The sequence below is a fragment of the Paroedura picta genome, chromosome 3 (genome assembly GCF_049243985.1).
Source record: "Paroedura picta isolate Pp20150507F chromosome 3, Ppicta_v3.0, whole genome shotgun sequence".
Classification (NCBI taxonomy): domain Eukaryota; kingdom Metazoa; phylum Chordata; class Lepidosauria; order Squamata; family Gekkonidae; genus Paroedura; species Paroedura picta.
The window spans coordinates 124,733,497-124,748,308 of record NC_135371.1 but is presented as its reverse complement, the minus strand read 5'-3'; the positions used below and the strand labels follow the sequence as shown (position 1 = coordinate 124,748,308).

At 44.3% G+C, this 14,812-nt stretch overlaps 1 protein-coding gene across 2 annotated transcripts in view; it reads left to right on the top strand.

Moving 5' to 3' along the window:
* The window catches only part of TBCD (tubulin folding cofactor D), a 179,387-nt gene that overhangs the window by 115,538 nt on the left and 49,037 nt on the right, over positions 1 to 14,812 (top strand). For both annotated transcript variants that reach the window (XM_077327561.1, XM_077327563.1), the window contains 5 exons: positions 2,748 to 2,828; positions 4,913 to 4,986; positions 5,469 to 5,586; positions 7,139 to 7,193; positions 9,935 to 9,957. In XM_077327561.1, coding sequence (XP_077183676.1) covers positions 2,748 to 2,828; positions 4,913 to 4,986; positions 5,469 to 5,586; positions 7,139 to 7,193; positions 9,935 to 9,957 — 351 coding nt within the window. The remainder of the gene's footprint in view (positions 1 to 2,747; positions 2,829 to 4,912; positions 4,987 to 5,468; positions 5,587 to 7,138; positions 7,194 to 9,934; positions 9,958 to 14,812) is intronic.

Below are 14,812 nucleotides of genomic sequence, written 5' to 3'. Positions count from 1 at the left end.
TTTCCCTTAGATACTGTAAGTAAGAAATAATAATACCTAGAGTGATGTTCATCCTGTGTTGAAGAGCAGGGCTTCTTTGCCATGGAATGCGGCAAGGGTTCTGATCAGGTGCATGCTGCCATGGCACCAGGCAATCTTGTTCTTCTTTTCTAGTGCTGTAATAGCCTCTCCCCATGGAGAGGACCAGATCATCTTGCAGCTATTTTCAAAAATCTAGATTTTCCTCTAAAATGGCGTACATCATGTACTTTTGCTCTTAGTGTGTGTGTTGAATTGAATAGTAGCTGTGGGACAGAGGAGGGCTAATCCTTTTGCCCTCTTTTGTAGGAAATTCCTTGTAATGTTTTGCCCATGAGAGAAAGTATGGGGATAACTGTGGGGTACCAGTATGCTTTCTTGCCCCATGATACAAATAGCAGCAAGGGTGGGACTTCAATCACAAAACCATCATGGCTTTAGCCCAAATCCAATTAATACAATTCTCCCTGCAGCTGCACGAGGTTTTAAAAAATCGTTGTGTGGCCCAATCATAAATCTCCCACCATCTCATCTATTTTTGTCCTGTTTTTAAAAATGTACATTTTTGTTCTACAGGTAGTCTGACATGGTTCCTTTAGTGAATCTAGTTTGTATAGGCTTTATCTTATTGAGATGTTAAATTATATATATAAGTCTTGCTGCAAGAACATAATGCTGGATCGAACAATCTTAAGGTGTTTTCTAGTACTTTAAAATTATTTTTTCTATGTACTGTTATGCCACCAACTCATGGAATTAATCAGTTTAATAAACCATTATTTTTAAATTTCTTAACCATAAAGATTGAATGGTATATGTGTTGTTTGTGTGTGTGTGTGTTTGGGTTTGTGTTTCCCCCAGGTAATATTTAATTTATTTTTAGCTTTTAAGTAGTTTATGTACCTATGCTTTGTTTTATTATGAGACTCCTAGGTTTTAAGCCATGATTCATATTTATAAGAGATCTTCACTGGTTCCTTTTGTGAGGACTTCTGAGATGAGAAATTTATTAGTTTATCTCATGTTAAAAGTCATAGCTTTTCATTGTTATCACATATGAAGATATCTACAATTAACTTTTTCAATTCAAACATACTAGCCACAAATTATTATATTATGATAAAAACAGATTACAATCCGCAAGTGTGTACATGCACATTGTGACATACATGTATGTTTAAAAAGCATGAACAGAAGTTTGTGAAAGGATTTTTCTCCCAATTCCTCTTTCCCATTGCAAGTTTTTTGTGTCCCCTGAAAAAACAACTCCACAGAGTCAGAGGATTCTGGTGAATAATGTGGAATGTCTCCCAAACTACATTGGTAAAAAGATGTTTTGTGAACTGATAGCGTTCTGCAGGTTCTACACCCATATTATTTTTAGACTAGAAATATAGCCCATTGCAGATTGAAATGCAATGGGCGCTAGCAGTGAGAGTGGGTATGGGGGGGGGACTACCTACAGTCTTTCGGCGGGTCTTGCGGTGGCGGCGAGCGGGTGGCGAGCGGGTGGCGAGCGGCTGCATGTGTCTCTGGAGTCCTGGGGTTGTGGAGGCGGAGTCCTACACTTGATCTTAGGCAAAAGGCCGAGAAGCGGTGGCGGAGTCCCAGCGGGCCCTAGCAGTTAATTCCCTCCCCCCCCGTGAAGCAGCCTACCTAAAGTGTAGGAGGGAGGAAGAGCGGAGAGCCATTCAGAGGCATTCTCCCTCCCTCTCTGAGTTCCGTCCTTCCGGCTGCCCTGGCCGCTCGTCGAGGGCTCCTCAGGCTCTTTTCCCCGCCCCGCGGAGTGGGCGCACAGGCCGCGCGGCAGGCCCTGCAGCCTTGCTGAGCGAGGCGAGCTTGGCTGGCTGGCTGACGGGCGGGAGAAGGAGGCTTTGGCCCAGTGGCAGCAGCAGAGGTCAGCGCATCAGCAAGAGGCGGCGGAGGCATAGGTGCTGGGTGCGGGGGCGTCAGGGGCGGCGCGGCCGTCTCCGGCGGCGCCGCTGATGGGGCCGTGAGCTTTGCTACCGTCGCCGGCGCAGCAGAAGCCTCTGGACTGTTGGTCTGACGGCCCCACCGGCTTTGGGGCGGGCTGTGACTCGGCGGCGGGTTGAGGGGCTCGGTGTTGTTGTTGGAGGAGGCGGCGGCGGGAGGCAAGTGCAGCCAGCGGCTCGGCGGCGGGCTGCGGGGCTCCGTGTTGTTGTTGGAGGAGGCGGCGTCAGGCCATGTCAGGCTCCACGCGACTGCCGGGGGCTCCCTCAGGCCGCCGGGCAGGGAGCCCCCGGCAGCCGCGCTCCGCGCGACTGCCAGGGGCTCCCTCAGGCGGCGGCCTGACGCGGCGAGAGGCGCTTTGTGCCTCTCGCCGCGTCTGGCCGGGAGCAACTGGGAGCTTTGCGCCTGCCGATTGGTCCCTCCAATTGTCTGTCATGAGGAATTGTCTGCCAATCTGGACCCTTCCTCATCCCGGACACATCCCGCCCCAGAACCCCTTACGGTTTTATTTAGTCGGTTTACAGATGTTTTTTCCTGGAACCTTGTCCTATGCTGTGCCATACATATAGTCACCAGTTGCAAGTACCTTAAATATCTAATGCCTTGCAAGTACCCACAAGTTTTTTAAGGCCTTGTATCATGGCCGGGGGGGGGGGAATTAATGCCACATTAAAAGGGAAATATTTTGTTTTAAGAACAGTTAAATCTTTGAAGTAATTGTTTACTCTCTTTATGATCTTCCCCCCTCCAATCATCAGTGTGTATATTGCTGGCTTTCCTGAGTATACAGAGCCAATTATCAACCACCTGGTTAACATGAAGATCAATCACTGGGATGGGTAAGTTTAATCATGTTAATGTTGAATACTTTGATCAAAGATCACTAAATTAGTTAGGGATGAGCACAAACTGGGAAACTACATTTCAGTTTGTAGTTCATGGTGTGCCCAGTTTATGAGCTATCATGAACTTTTAGGCATTAAAATAATTTCATGGATCATTTTGTGATGTTGTAGAATGGCCGACAGGCATGCACAGGGGGTCCCTCTCAGATGTTCCTCTACCTGTGTCAAGGTTGGTAAGGATTTGGATTCACAGGGTTTGAGTTACAGTCTCCCAAAGAAGGTGCCTCCAGGAAAATGTTTTCTGGGAAAATGAGAGTCACATCCTCAGGAGTGTATCGAACAGAACCTGTGTAAGCTAGAGACATGTCAGGGGACCCTCCCCCTCAAGCTCTTCTCTAGGGATGAGAACAAACCAAATTTCCCCACAAAAATGCCCTTGTTCTCCAAACATTTCATGGATCTTTGTCCAGTTCAGGGGTTTGACTGACACTAGATGGGTACATGCACCCCACTGTCAGCCTAAAATGGCTGCAAGTGATTTCAGCGCACTGCATTGCCTTCCTTCTTTTGGAAGAGGAAAAGGCTATCTGGCATGCTGAAATAGCTTGCAGCTAGGGTTGGGTGCTTCAGTGCCCGAAGCGGCTGGTCTCTCCCAGAGCGACGCCATGTGGGGGGGAAGGGAGGTGCGGGCATCAGCACGCCGGTGGGTGCACACACGCGCACTGATGCCTGCACCTCCCCTCCACCCCTGGCATGGTGCTGGCTGCGCCAGGAGAGACCGGCTGCTTCGGGCGCTAAAGAGCCCAACCTTACTTGCAGCCCTTTTGGCCTTACAGTTGAGGGACCTGCAGGCTCTGTTGTCAGGTGAAAAGGTTTGCAACTGATTTCAGGAGGCCGCATCACTTTCTCTTTCTTTGGAATATGGGGCAAACAATCTGGCATACTGAAATCACTTGCAGCCCTTCAGCCTGACAGCCTCTCAGCTGTCAGGATGAAAGGGCTGCAAGCCGTTTCAGTGCACCCAATCACTTGCCTCTGCTTCTAAGTGAGCAGAAGCAAACTTAAGTGGTTTGTTTCAGGGGGTTCGGTCATCTGGGTTTCAGGGTTTGGCTCGGGAATACCCCAAACCGAACTGGAATTTTCTGGTGTGTGCCCATCCTTAGTCCTTTAAGTGCGCTCAAAGTTATGTTGCTTTGAAGTTTGATAAAGATTGTTACTGAGTTGAGACAGTAATTCACAAACCTCCACAAACTTCTTTAAAGTTTGTGGAAAGTTCATTCCAGCTGACTTACCATAAAGGTCAATTCGTGAACCACAAACAAACCAAAATTCATCATGAACTTTAGTTTGAGAGCTGGTCTGTGCCCAGTCCTAGTAAACAGTACTATTTTTATTTATGTTATTCCAAATTTAATATTAACTAAATCACAGTTAAATCTAGAAGCGTTATAAAATAGGTTGTACTAGTAGAAAACCAGATATCTAGTATTTATTATTTGAATTCCTAGTACATAAAACATGCTCCCCTGTTATTTACATTATCAGCTCTTCTTAATTACTTTATAACTTTATTTCAAAAGTGAGATTAAGTCATACGTGAGTGTGCTGTAGTCATTAGATAGAGACTATAACTGTGGATCCCTGGGATCCACATTCCCATTTGGTGTAGTGGTTAGGAGTATAGACTTCTAATCTGGCGAGCTGGGTTCGATTCTGCACTCCCCCACATGCAGCCAGCTGGGTAACCTTGGTTTCACCACAGCACTGATAAAACTGTTCTGACTGGGCAGTAATATCAGGGCTCTCTCACCTTCACCCACTTCACAGGGTGTCTGTTGCGAGGAGAGGAAAGGGAAGGCAATTGTAATCCACTTTGAGACTCCTTTGGGTAGAGAAAAGAAGCATATATCTTCTTCCATTGTTCTCACTGGTGACCTTGAAGCAGGAACTTTCTCAGGGATCTTATTGTGAGGATAAATTTGAGGGTGGGGTAATTGCTTTGATTGTCAAGAAAGGAGAACCATGACCATGCTATAATTACTGATCCACATTGACAAATTTCCTCCCTAATGTTACAGAGTTATTCGGGAGCTTTCAGCTAAAGCACTGCATAATCTCACACCACAGTCCCCTGAATATATGACACAATTTGGTGAGTATGAAAACTCTTTTGTTAATGTAGTGCTTCATGATGCTTTGAGAGACCTAGCATTAAGGTGGTAAGAATCCAGGCAATGTTGCTAAAAAGGCAGCAAGTAGTTGTTTCTAGCAAACACAGTAACAAAGTGCCAGTAATTCATGGATCGATATCCCAAGGTTTATAGGAAGTGGGATTTTACAATTCTTTTTTACTGCAGACTTTGTTTACATTATTTGTGGCATACTCCAAGGGATATTACAGAGACTACTGTAGAATAATAGTGTGTGAGAATTTCTCCAAGCTTTCAGTTATTTAGTATATGCAGCAATTATAATTCTGGAAAATGCCTAGCATATGTACAATAAATATACATTTTAGGACAAACAAACATGAATAGAAGAAACTGGATTCTTTAAAAAATATATAGTAAGGATTTGTCCTCCATACTTTACACTAGACTCATTACATTGGAAATTTTGTTTGATCACCTACAGTTTTACCAAAACTGCTGCCTTTGGCAGTAGGCACAGATTTGCATACTCGTCATGGAGCAATTCTGGCTTGTGCAGAGATCACCCATGCCTTAAGCAAACTAGCAGAAGAGACGAAGAGGTAAAAAGACAAAATTTAATTTACTAATACAATTTATATTTAATCTGTGTGCATGGTAATTGGAAAAATTTATTCTTTGTTTTTGCAGGATTTTTGCAGGTTTTAAAATTTTGTATTTAAAGACATCATTTATTTCACCTTAGTATCATTAATTCTTTGGATATTTGACCACATTTTAAAAATTTTAATTTGAAGTATGAGCATCTTCACTCATGGAACCTGTTTTCCCATACTAATAGATACTAAGTACAGTTGTTAATTTGTTACTAAAAGTATTTGATATTTCTCCAACTTTCAGGGCATGTTGGAAATATCTGATGAGCTTTGCTTGATAAATACAAACCTGGAAGGAATGTTTGGCTTATTTATGTATGCTGCTGCCTTGGTTTCTAAGTGTAAACAGAAGCTTTTGATATGAAGCACATAATACCAAATGAATTTCTTTGTTCTTGCCTTGGATATTTTTTTCCCTTAAGGCTATATGTTTAAATGTGGGTTGGTAGCTGGGTTGGTCTGAAGCTGTAGAACAAAGTTTGTGTTCAGTGTCACTTTTTCTTTTTGTTGGTCTTAAAGGTGTCACTGGACTCAAACTTTGCTCTACATGATATTTAAGGCTAACATAAGGAGCAGTGCAAGTTTCAGTTGGGTAGCACAGTGGGACATTTATTTCCTGTGGAAGATGTGTAATGGGACAAGTGTTGGATACTGGTAGTCAAAATACCCCCACATTTTTCTTCTAGTGGATTGCCTGACAAATGTGGATTGTGATGTTCCTCAGGAAATGCCACTGGATCAAGCAGCTTGATTGATGTCTTGGTCTTCAGAAGGAAAAGTCAAAACCTATTTTTCTGGAGTTGGTCAACTAGGGCAGCGGTCCCCAACCTTCTTCTGGTCGAGGACCGCCTCCGGGGGTGGGGGAGAGCTGGCGGCCTGGGCGCAGCGCGGCAGCTGCACGTAAACGCACATGCGTAGTTGCCGTGCATGCACGTTTCTGCCACCAGATGGCGCTAACACGCACATGCAGAGTTTGCTGCACATGCACATTTTCGCCAGCAGAGGGCACAAACGCACATGCGCGGCAGCTCCGCATATGCGCGTTTGCTTCGCTGGCGTGCCGGCAGCCGCGCCTGCCTCTTCCCCCCCCCCCCTCTCTCAGCGAGCAGCTAGCTGGCAAGCTTTTTGCTGCGGGGGGGATGTGGCCACCGGAGGCCCGGCACTGTGGCCTTCACGGCCCGGTACCGGGCCGCAGACCGGGGGTTGAGGACCCCTGACCTAGGGGACTCCCTCATTACTGACAGAAATACTCATTTTCTTTGTTAATTATTTCCTTCCTTTAATCCTCTTTTCTGCAGTAGGTTTCAACCCCATTTTAAAAAGAAAATAAATAGTCTTCAGAGCAAAGATTTCTATCACTTTGAAAAATAATTCTGCCATCTCAGGATGTATATGCATACTTAAGAAGTAAATGGTTAAGTTACGGAGAGCTTCAGTGATGGCTTAATGTTGAATCTGCACAATCTAATATTAAAAATTTCAAACCCTATCTGTTTAGGTCATCCTTTTTAAATAAGGAAATCTTGGAAGGACTTAAGCAGATCCATGTTGAGGTTGGTGCTAGTTCTATTTACTGGGAACTGAGCTGCATTTCTGTAGTGTTCACTGTATTTGGGAGTTGAATACCTAAAACCCACAGCTGATTTGTGGGGAGGTTAAACTGAAGAAGGTAGTGAGAGACCATCTTCACCTACTTTGTTTCTTATCCATTTGCCTAGAATCTCCTTTTCTCTCTTCCTTTTTAAAAAACACAGCTGAGTATTTAGTGGGTAGTCCTATCCTTCTTTTAGTCACCTGTAATAATTGTATGAATTTCTTTTTGTATATGAGTAAAAATTGCAATAACAGTGAGGTTCCAGTTAAATGCCATTAAACATGTGTTAGAACCCTAGCTTCATTTTGCAAAACTGCTGTTTTCCCCCATTGCAAAAACCCTGTTTGGTTAAGTACTATGTGACTTGGGGCACTTTCACAAATACTAAATAATGCTATTTCAATCCACGTCAGCAACTGTTTGCAAGTGGATTTTGCCATTTCAGTTGCACAGTATTGAAAGTGTATTATTTAGTACTAGTATCAAAGCCCATTTTTAATATGGGCTTTGAAAGGTTTCCCTTTGGACAGCAATGCCCTGTCGTCAGCTCTGTGAGCTCCCTTCCCCCAGTCCTCCGTCCCTTAGCTGCCAAAGCTCTGTTGCCAGCTCAGCAAGCCGGCAAGAGGGCTTTGGGGGCGGGAGGGAAGGGCAAGGCTCCCCCCCCCCCCCGCAGCCACTTCTCCTAGGACCCAAAACCCTATTGCCGGCTGTGCAAGCCGGCAAGCGGGCTTTGGAGCTGAAAGGGAAGGGAAAGCCTCTCCCCGTGCCCCACAGCAGCATTCGCGGGGTAAAGGGCCAGGGAACCCCCTCCCCCAGGGAACCCCCCGTCCCCCTGGGAGCCGTCGATGCGCCCTCATTGCAGGACAGGAAGCTTCTGGCAGCGAGGCTGGGCACACGGCTGAAGGAGGCGGGCGCTCCAGAGGCCGGGCTAATCCAGATTGGCCTGCTGACCCGGACACCACCCGGACAGGGCCTGCCGCATGGCCTTTTGCAACTTGGACAGGGCCACCTACATCGCTGTTTCCCAATTATAAAGAGCAACTTATGGTAAGGATGTTTGAAAGCTCCTTTGATGTATGTTCAGTTTTAGAGGAGGCCATATAAAAGTCTATGTAGCCTGGAAAACCTTTGAGAATATTTCCTGAACTCAATTTAGCATTATTCTCATTAATCCTTATCCATGATTCCTCTATATATTTGTGAAACAGCCTGGGGGATGGAACATGTCCGGCTGTCCAAGTTGGAATAGGGCCAATTAGGGTGCAGCCAGCAAAGCTGCCCCTGCAGCTCCCGCCCTCCATCCCTGGACTCTAGCCTTTTTGCTCTCAGAGGTGCCTCAGTGTCTGGAGCCAACAGCAGGTAAGGGGAGAGGGCTCGGGTCAAAGGTGGAGGGCCTCTTGGGCTGCTGAGCAGGGCCTGCTAACGAGGACCTCCCGGCCTGCTGGGTGCTTGCTTAGGAGCTCTGTCCTGGCCCTGCTTACGAGCTGGCCAGCCCCCACCCACCCCACTTTATCCGGCCGCGAGCTGTGGCCCAAAGCCACGTTATGTTGCCTGGCCAGGGGAAGGGAGCCTTTCAAGGCCTGTTCTCAGGAATGGGCTTTGAAGCTAGTAGATAAGATATTTGCTAATAAATTTTATTAAAATAATTACCTCTATGCTGAGTTATCCAACCTTTTTGAGCATATGGACAGTTTTGGAATTGTGACTCAGGATGGTGGACACAATTGCAAAAGAGCTGCTGCAGGAGTTGACGGCACCCACAAAATGGTTACCACAAGAGGTAGAGTCAGCCACAAATTTCAGCATGTTAATAAGAAGCACTGTTTAATAGGATACTTTTAAAGCATATTGTGCAAAAACACTTTCTAACATAAAGACAACTCGCCTTTAGCCACACAGCAAGGATCTTTATGCTATGATGGCAGCTTCTGTTGAAACAACTTTTTAGAAATCTGCACAGCCAGTTGGATCCCCAGTAGCCAATCAGTAGCCCTTATGTGCAAAGGCTCCACCTGGCCCTTGATGGACACCAAGAAAGGTACTGATGGACACAGGCACTATGCTTGGGACCCCTTATCTTTGTATATATCCAGTCTATCCATCCAAGCCCTGCCCCCAATTAGCTGACTATCTAATCAAATAGACACTTTACACTGCTGATCATGCTGTAGCTCCAGTGATGCACATTGGAAAAATATCAGTTCTAAACAGATGCAGCCAGAAATGCATGAAAGTTTGCATGAAGTTAAATAAATGGGGGCATTTAAAAGATGAGACAATGTTATGGAGAATTATCCTACAACTAAACTATTTATGGAGAAATAATATATAGGAATTCCCTAGAACAATGCATTACAAACTACGGTCATTGGCTTGGATTTTGTGGCAGAAAGGGGGTGCAATATCCCCCCAGAGCAGCATTTTGGGGAGGGTATTTTAGGCTGCTCTGGCTGGGGAGTCAGGGAAGTCCTATTCCAGAAATGGATATTCTTCCCGTCTTCGGTGGATCCAAGCCACTGCTAGCTTTGGGTATAAAAATATGTAAACCCTACTATAATTTGTTGTTTAAATCCTTAAAATCCTATAGAAATAGATGAACTCTTAAATTTATAAAACACCAAAGAAAAGAGAAACATCAAGTGTATCTTGTCTTAAATGGGAATTTGTCTTTACCAACTCAGTATCAATTTTCTCTTCCAGCTTTGTCATCGTCAGCTGTACCGGTAAGAAAATGAATGCCAAGTAGCTTGCTTTATCTGGGATAATGAACGTGTGTGTGTGTGTGTATTAAAAGGGATCTGATAACCATCTTCAAGTATTTAAAAGGCTGCCATGTAGTGGATGAAGCAGAGTTGTTCTGTCTTGCCCTGGAGGGATGGACCAGAACCAATGGGATGTAATTAATTCAAAAGAAATTCCGTTTAAACATCCTGACTGTGGTTTCTCAGTGGAACAGGCTTCCTCGGGAGGTGGTGGGTTCTCCATCTTTGGAAATTCTTAAACAGAGGCTGGATAGCCATCTGACAGAGAGGCTGATTCTGTGAAGGTTCAAAAGGGGTGGTAGGTTACCATGGATGAGTGATAGGGTTGTGAGCATCCTGCATAGTGCGGGGGGGGGGGGGGGGTTTGGACTAGATGACCTAGGAGATCCCTTCCAACTCTATTATTCTATGATTCTACCTTCTGCCTACTTCCCTCAGCTTCCTCCATAAACTATAAAGAGATGTCCAAAAGTCATAAATTCATTAGATCATCCCAAATTAGTGTGTCATTTTACACCATTCAGAGCATTGGTATAACAAATTTGAAAATGAAAGACTAAAACCACAGGCTGGCAAATCAAACTTCATGCTGGTTCTTCTTAAGACTTTTTAAAGGGCATTAACTGTTATGTTGGGCTCCACTTTGAATCTGGGTGGGAGTGTGGGCATGAGAGGGAAGGGATCTCTTACACCCTACAAGTTTTGATCCATCAGATTGATCTCCCATGTAGTTAATGGTACAAAAGAAAAATATGCAAAGCCAGGGTGCCATTCTTTTCCCTTTCAACAACTAATAGTGCTGAGAGGTTCAGTGTTATGCCTACACCAGGCTCTCTGCAGAAACTGCAACTCTTTTTTATAGTGCTTTTGAGGATCCTGTGATGGGCTTCCTCTATCATGTCTGTTCCGGCCCTTTAGGGTGCTTCACTATCAAGCTAAATACCACAGCTAATGTTATTTTATTTATTTTATAATTAGAGTTATAAACTTCCACTCTCAGACCAGCTGGCTCATGGCAGTTTACATTAAAAAAAATAGTAAAATACAATCCACATAACAACCAGCAAAGCTTCCATCTGGCCAACAAAACTATACAATGGATGGCTGCAACAATATCTATCTCCTGACTCCCCCAGCACTTCAACACTTTTGTTCGCAGTTGTGATGTTCCAATAGGTGTCACTAGGTGGTGTTGGCCCGGAAGGGGAGCTAGTTTCAACTTGGGGGGGAGGACCCGATCTTATTATCTCAGTCTCAAACCTGCCCTCAACCAAATGCTTGGTGGAAGAGCACCGTCTTGCAGGCCCAGGGAGCTCCATCGGGGCCCTCAGCTCTTCCGGGAGCTCATTCCACCAGGTAGGGGCCAGGACCAAAAAAGTATGCCAATTCAATTGTTCTTCATGCCTAGTGATTGTTGCATCTTGAATAGTGCTTACAGAACAGAACTTAAAAACTCACCTACACTCTGGACCGTATATTTCTCCTTTGACACCATCTTATACAAGATCATACCATTTTAGTGGAGATCCAGCCTTGGATCCTGGGATGCCTGGAAGGAAACTGGTTATATATGTCTTGCTAGCAAAAAAGGCCATTGTACTTAAAATACAATGGGCACTAGCCCTCCCAGCATGCAGGCCCACTGAGGCCTGGAGAGGCCACAGTGGGCCTTTTCAGCGCAGGGAGTAGTGCTGTTGGGGACTCCCCTCCTCTCTCCCCCTCACCCTGAAAAGGCTGACCACGGCCTCTCTAGGGCAGGGGGAGGGCTTTGATAGAGACTCTGTCCCCTCCCCCCCCAGGCAGGTCTGCTGAGGCCTGGAGAGGCCATGGCAGGCCTTGTTGAGGTGGGAGGAGCGCTGGTGGGGGCTCCCTCCCTCCTCCCCCCCACCCGGGCTTGCAATCCCAGGCTGTCTGTCCTCTCTCCCTGCTCCCACTGGCTGCTTAGCTTACCACAGGCTGGCACTTCTTCCACATGGAAGAAGTTGGAGGGGGATGAGGCCTGGGGCGGAACATCCTACCTGATTGGCTGTTTGTTGGACGGACAGCCGATCAGGGATGTGACAGCCTACCTGATAGGCAATTAGGCAATGAGTCCCAACTCCTCCCACCATCCCTTCCCGTTTTATTTATATGTTCAGATAATTACTGAATATTCTCTGGTAAGACAGTTGTGTTAATTCACTATCAGCTACTACTGCTTCCTCAGTCGCTAAAGCAGATCAGAGTGATCAGGTAAGAAGCATGCACATAAAAAGTTGGGAAAAGTTATTCTTTAAAACCTTGAAAAGATACAAGGGATCACATTGGCTGACCTTTGCTGCTATACAAACTACTGGCTTTCTGGGATACTGGAATATGGCAAAACATACAAGTTCTTCTAGAACGACTTCACCACATTACACAGCAGGTAAAATGCCCTGCATGCTCCTGTAAGTTGCCTTAACTTGCTATGAGGCAGAGTGGGTGAATTAGAAGAATGAAATGCCTGGCAACAACTAGCCAGCAAGTATCTATGCCTGTATGATGCTGGCGGAGCATTTTTAATTTGTATGCCCCAGGTGGCGGTTTGTGTTGCCTCTGTTGTTAGGGCAGTACTGAGGTAATATACAAAAGAACACATGCTTCAAAACCTAGAGAGTGATTTCATAAGCAGTTTATTCATGTGTGTTATCTTACTTTCTGTGGCCAGCACAGCCTCTGTAATTTAGCATTCCGTATAATTTTAATTCATTGTTACTTCTTTCATGATTTCAGTGATGAGAAGGAAGTATATGAGCATAAAAACAGATATAACTTTGCTTCAGGGTTTGGACCTTTGTTGCAAAGGAATGGAGAGATTAGAAACCACTGATACTCCTTAAACCTTGAGTGTTTTTATTGGTGTTAATGATGGTACCTGTAGTAACAGTTCAACATCTGTGGAAACAAGGAACTGAATTTAACTTCTGAGTGCAAATTAATATTTTGCATATGAACCATTCATCCAGGAGGAAAAGTAGCTTCACTTGGCACTTTAGCTAATGTACCCAAGAATCTGAGCAAATGTACATAATAATGCTAAAACCTAATTTTTATAGAGCTTTACAGAGGCTGTTCTAAACTTTTTAAATATCAAGATGGAGCATCAGTAGAATTTGGCTTTTTTGTCACAAAATGCATCTGTCACATCTGTTAACAGTGCTTCGCTGTTAAAATAACTTGCTAAGGACTCGTCTCGATTGGGCCCTGCCTTGGACAGGCCACACCCACTCCCACCCACCCAGACGGCCAGGAGCTCTCTTCTCCCCCTCCCTTTAAAACTGGTTGTGCTAAGAGACTGCTAGGCTTCAGTTTGGTTTTTTCCTCCCCTTCTCTGCTTTGCAATAGATTCGAGTAATCCAAAGCAATTTCACTGCCTGTTGACCATGAATACAGCAGAGATCTACAATGGAAGTGTCTGTGGGGGGGGGGGGATTCTTCTGTGCCTGGTGCAGTCATTAATTTTATTGCCTTACCCCCCCCAACATACACAAACTAAAAGCAATAATTGTTCACTTGATATTATTACAGTGCTATCCTCACACCTTTCCAAGTTGGTGGTCTCTTATTTGGAGTAAGGATACAGTTCTTCTTATCTCTTTCTATCTCTTTTTCTATCTTCTTTCTATCTTTATATCTCTCTTTCTTCATTACTTTCTTTCTACCTCTCTCTCTTTGCAGTTCCCCCCCTCCCCCCATGGTAGCGCCCGTTGTTTCACCTACAACGGGCTTTAACTCTAGTTATATAATAATCATCTGCTTTAGAACTCAACAAGATCATATTCAGTAACAATTGGTCCCCATAATTCAGGAGGGCACAGTGTTAAAAGACCACTCTGATGTTATGGCCGCCATACGAAGGTCATGTGAAACTACTAACAAATTATTTTCTGTGGATCTGAGTGAGAAGGTGGGAAGAAAAATACACTTTCTTAATTGTTTTCCTTTGGACCATGTTGTAGGAGCCCATCTATCTGCCTTTTAGTATGTAAGCAATCTGAACTAGCTCAACTGGTTTTCTGAAGAGCAGTCAGGTGCAGTGCCCTCAAGGTTTCCATCTGAGAAGTGGTTTCTTGGAATTTTGAGTAAATAGCTGCAGCCATTTGTCTAGGAAAATTGTCAAACTAATTATAATTATTCCATTGTTCTGTTTACTAGTGTCTAACAGGATGATGTCTAGTATCGAAGTAAGAGTAATTAAAAACACATCCTGAGAAGACTTAGCTATTGCCTTCTATAGTGGGGATTAAGAGTAACTTGGGCCCAAAACACTGGGGTTCTGTCATATTGTGGTAAGGGATAGATCCTGTGTAATTATTTGGAGACTATAATAGAGAGATTATTTCTCTCTGATTGCAAGTATTAGAACTCCATCATTCAATTAAATTGATTTACAGTACGTACTAAATAAACCAAAGAGTTACTTTTGACAATGCTTAGATAATTGATGGATTTTAAAAGTGGGGACAGATAGTTTTTAAAGAATTACTCTAAAGATGACTTAATTTTAAAATATTGTATTTTTAATGCATTGGGAACTGCTAATATGATTTTTTATATTGCAACTCCATAGAAGTCTGTTTACATTGAGTAAAGCCATTGTTTCATATAGTGTAGTATCCTTTAATACTGCAATTGTATTCCTGCAAACCATGTGCCAAGTGATATGACAGTATCTGCTGGTTAGTAGGGTGACTTTTCTTGTTGTTGTTGTTGTTTTTGCTTGTTCCTGTATACTTGTGACACAGTGGTGTATTTGTAAAAAATAAAAAACCCTGCTGCATTTAAGCTTCCCACT